Genomic DNA, 4269 nt, shown 5'->3' with positions numbered 1-4269 from the left:
CCTCACCCAGTCCCAGCCACGGCCCGCACCTTTGGTCACGCAGTCCTTGATGGCTGTCTAGAGCAGGTACACTCGACATTGAGCGTGGTCTTCGTTGCGTTTCACCGGTGCTGGGGTCTGCAGAGGGGAGCGTGTTGCGTGGGGCCGGGCTTGCGGGGGACCGGCTCCCCCATGGCGAATGGGCCCCGCCCGGGGATCCTGGGAAGTAGGGGCATCTCTCTCTTCTTTACCCAGCCCCCCAGCCCGCCCCGCACCTGGTCACGCCGTCCTTGATGTGGTAGAGCAGACACTCCGACATGAGCGGGTCTTCGTTCAGGTTCACCAGGTGCGGGGTCTGCAGAGGGGGAGCCGGTTAGCGGGGGGGCCGGGGCTTGCGGGGACCGGCCCCCCCATGGAGAAGGGCCCCGCCCCGGGGATCCTGGGACAGAGGGGCCCCACCCCGGGGGATCCTGGGACGGAGGGGCCCGAGCCCCCCACAGAAACAGGCCCTGCCCCGGGGGATTCTGGGATGGAGGGGTGCAGCCCCCCGACAGAAGGGCCCTGCCCCAGGGGATTCTGGGACTGACGGGTGTTGGGCGCAGAGATGGGGGCGTAATTACAGGGGCCAGAATGGGGAGTGGTTCTGTGGGGTGCCCGGCCCAGCAGTGACCCCGATCCCTGCAGGGTGGGACAGACGCCGCCAGCCCGCGGGGTTGCCACATCGTTGGCTAAGGAGACCCCAGTCCTGGGCCGCTTGCCTTTTTCGGGGAGAAGACCCCCACCGTGCCACCGTCTTCCCGCACGGCCACGCCCATCTCAGCCAGGAGCGCCTCCCTGCGGCGAGAAACCCACGTCACCGCCCCGACTCCCCAAGAGCGATCAAACTTCCACCGAGATGCGCCCACCTCTGGGGCAGGGCGGCTGCTGACACGGGGACCCCTCGCCCGGCGCTGAGATGCAGCCACCTCTGGGGCGGGGCGGCTGGTTACCCAGGGACCCCTCGCCCGGTGCTGAGATGCAGCCACCTCTGGGGCGGGGTGGCCAGTTACCCAGGGACCCCTCGCCTGGCGCTGAGATTCGCCCACCTCTGGGGCGGGGCGGCCGGTTACCCAGGGACACCTTGCCCGGCGCTGAGATGCACCCACCTCTGGGTGGGCCTGGTCCCAGCACCCACCTCTCCATTCGAAGAGCCTCGGTTTTCCGCAGCTTCTCCTCCCACGTCTCGTTCAGCTCCGCGATGATTTTCTCCGTCTCCTGCACAGGGCAAAGGGGAGGTGGACTCAGGTCTCCCCCAGCACATGGGGCCCCATCTCTCCCCACCACGATGAGCCAGGCCCCTCTACCCCTCCCCTTCCACCCCATGCCCAGAGCAGGAGACTGGGGTGCTCGTGGGGAGACAGCCTGAGACGTCATGGCGAGGGGGAAGGGGCTGGGAGCCAGGACTCCTGGGTTCTCTCCCTGGCTCTGGGAGAGGAGTGGGGGCTGGGAGCCAGGACTCCTGGGTTCTCTCCCCGGCTCTGGGAGGGGAGTGGGGGCTGGTGGGTGAGAGCAGGGGGGGGCTGGGAACCAGGACTCCTAGGTTCTCTCCCCGGCTCTTGGAGGGGAGGGGAGTGGGGACTGGTGGGTTAGAGCAGGGGGGCTGGGAGCCAGGACTCCTGGGTTCTCTCCCCGGCTCTGGGAGGGGAGTGGGGGCTGGTGGGTTAGAGCAGGGGGGCTGGGAGCCAGGACTCCTGGGTTCTCTCCCCGGCTCTGGGAGGGGAGTGGGGGCTGGTGGGTTAGAGCAGGGGGGGCTGGGAGCCAGGACTCCTGGGTTCTCTCCCCGGCTCTGGGAGGGGAGTGGGGGCTGGTGGGTTAGAGCAGGGGGGGCTGGGAGCCAGGACTCCTGGGTTCTCTCCCCGGCTCTGGGAGGGGAGTGGGGGCTGGTGGGTTAGAGCAGGGGGGGCTGGGAGCCAGGACTCCTGGGTTCTCTCCCCGGCTCTGGGAGGGGAGTGGGGGCTGGTGGGTTAGAGCAGGGGGGGCTGGGAGCCAGGACTCCTGGGTTCTCTCCCCGGCTCTGGGAGGGGAGTGGGGGCTGGTGGGTTAGAGCAGGGGGGGTTGGGAGCCAGGACTCCTGGGTTCTCTCCCCGGCTCTGGGAGGGGAGTGGGGGCTGGTGGGTTAGAGCAGGGGGGGTTGGGAGCCAGGACTCCTGGGTTCTCTCCCCGGCTCTGGGAGGGGAGTGGGGGCTGGTGGGTTAGAGCAGGGGGGGCTGGGAGCCAGGACTCCTGGGTTCTCTCCCCGGCTCTGGGAGGGGAGTGGGGGCTGGTGGGTTAGAGCAGGGGGGGCTGGGAGCCAGGACTCCTGGGTTCTCTCCCCGGCTCTGGGAGGGGAGTGGGGGCTGGTGGGTTAGAGCAGGGGGGGCTGGGAGCCAGGACTCCTGGGTTCTCTCCCCGGCTCTGGGAGGGGAGTGGGGGCTGGTGGGTTAGAGCAGGGGGGGCTGGGAGCCAGGACTCCTGGGTTCTCTCCCCGGCTCTGGGAGGGGAGTGGGGGCTGGTGGGTTAGAGCAGGGGGGGCTGGGAGCCAGGACTCCTGGGTTCTCTCCCCGGCTCTGGGAGGGGAGTGGGGGCTGGTGGGTTAGAGCAGGGGGGGCTGGGAGCCAGGACTCCTGGGTTCTCTCCCCGGCTCTGGGAGGGGAGTGGGGGCTGGTGGGTTAGAGCAGGGGGGGCTGGGAGCCAGGACTCCTGGGTTCTCTCCCCGGCTCTGGGAGGGGAGTGGGGGCTGGTGGGTTAGAGCAGGGGGGGCTGGGAGCCAGGACTCCTGGGTTCTCTCCCCGGCTCTGGGAGGGGAGTGGGGGCTGGTGGGTGAGAGCAGGGGGGGGCTGGGAACCAGGACTCCTAGGTTCTCTCCCCGGCTCTTGGAGGGGAGGGGAGTGGGGACTGGTGGGTTAGAGCAGGGGGGCTGGGAGCCAGGACTCCTGGGTTCTCTCCCCGGCTCTGGGAGGGAAGTGAGGGCTGGTGGGTGAGAGAAGGGGGGTGCTGGGAACCAGGACTCCTGGGTTCTCTCCCTGGCTCTGGGAGGGGAGTGGGGGCTGGTGGGTTAGAGCAGGGGGGGCTGGGAGCCGGACTCCTGGGTTCTCTCCCTGGCTCTGGGAGGGGAGTGGGGGCTGGTGGGTTAGAGCAGGGGGGGCTGGGAGCCAGGACTCCTGGGTTCGCTCCCTGGCTCTTGGAGGGGAGTGGGGGCTGTTGGGTTAGAGCAGGGGGGGCTGTACCCCTGTGGCCAGAGTGGGGGATCTGGGGGGGGAGAGAAATTGCTCAAGGTTGGGGCGGGGGCAGTTACATCTCCTACCTGCAGCCTTTCCATTGCCTCTTCTGTGCAGATGACCTGCTCCTCCAGGGTGGGGAAGGGCTCGGACCCCCCATTGAGGGGGCCGGGGGACCGGGGCTCGGCCGTGGGGTCGAAAGACCGTGGGGGCGCTGGGGAGCAGCTGTCAGGAGCCTCCCCCTTCAAGCCTGGAACGGAGCACTCGGGTTGTGGGGGCTGGACATGCCTATGGCTCCCCCTGTGGCCCCCCACCCCACATCCACTTCCCCTATAGCCCCCCGGAAAACCCCCATGTAACCCACAGACTTGGACTTGGCCTGGCCCCCTGCCAGAGCGCTGCGCAACGGGGTGTGTTGGGGAGGGAGGCAAACTGCCTTTAAAAACCCCACCCAGTCCCTCTCCCCATTCAAGGAACTAGCATTTAGCGAACGTCCTCTCCCATGAAATCCCCTTAACTCTGCCCCCTGTGCACATGGGGGCCGGGGGACACTCACCGCCAAGGAGGAGGGCGTCGGAGAGGCCCTGGGCGAACAGCAGCTCCCTCAGCCGGGCCACCTCCTCCTTCAGCTCCCGGATGAGCCGCGCATTCGGGTCCTCGTTGATCACCGCGTTGCACCGGATCTGCTTGGTCCGGTCCGCGTAGCTGGGGCGGGAGAGGCGGGGGTCAGAGTTGTCAGTGTCCCTGGACCGGGGAGCAGCTCTGCCCCCGCCCCATGCCCAGCCCCTTCCGCTGCCCCACATCGCCACCTGCCCCCCTCTACCCCCCCCGGTGCTCACCGGAGCGTGCTGAGCGTCTCCTCGTAGCTGATGTCGGCCGGGCTGACGGCGGCGATCATGGCCGTGCGGGAGTTACCGCCTGGGGGCAGGGGCAGTGGGGAGGTTAATTAGCCAGCCACCCCCTCCTCAATGATCTCACCCCCCCCAGGGACACCCCCAGCAGCCACACCCCATATCCCACCCCCCAACCAGGACTGTCCTGTCCCCCCCCGCCC

The 4269-nt window shown here is 68.8% G+C and overlaps 1 protein-coding gene across 1 annotated transcript in view; it reads right to left on the bottom strand.

Annotated features, from left to right (window-relative positions):
• The window catches only part of KIF1C (kinesin family member 1C), a 33842-nt gene that overhangs the window by 7762 nt on the left and 21811 nt on the right, over positions 1–4269 (bottom strand). The window contains exons 6-11 of the mRNA XM_075070624.1: positions 4055–4133; positions 3772–3920; positions 3302–3465; positions 1154–1233; positions 738–813; positions 255–334 (exon numbers count right to left, since the gene is read on the bottom strand). Coding sequence (XP_074926725.1) covers positions 255–334; positions 738–813; positions 1154–1233; positions 3302–3465; positions 3772–3920; positions 4055–4133 — 628 coding nt within the window. The remainder of the gene's footprint in view (positions 1–254; positions 335–737; positions 814–1153; positions 1234–3301; positions 3466–3771; positions 3921–4054; positions 4134–4269) is intronic.

This window comes from Chelonoidis abingdonii, chromosome 11, assembly GCF_003597395.2.
Source record: "Chelonoidis abingdonii isolate Lonesome George chromosome 11, CheloAbing_2.0, whole genome shotgun sequence".
NCBI lineage: Eukaryota > Metazoa > Chordata > Testudines > Testudinidae > Chelonoidis > Chelonoidis abingdonii.
The sequence above is the reverse complement of the archived record's forward strand: the minus strand, read 5'-3'. Positions and strand labels throughout refer to the sequence as shown.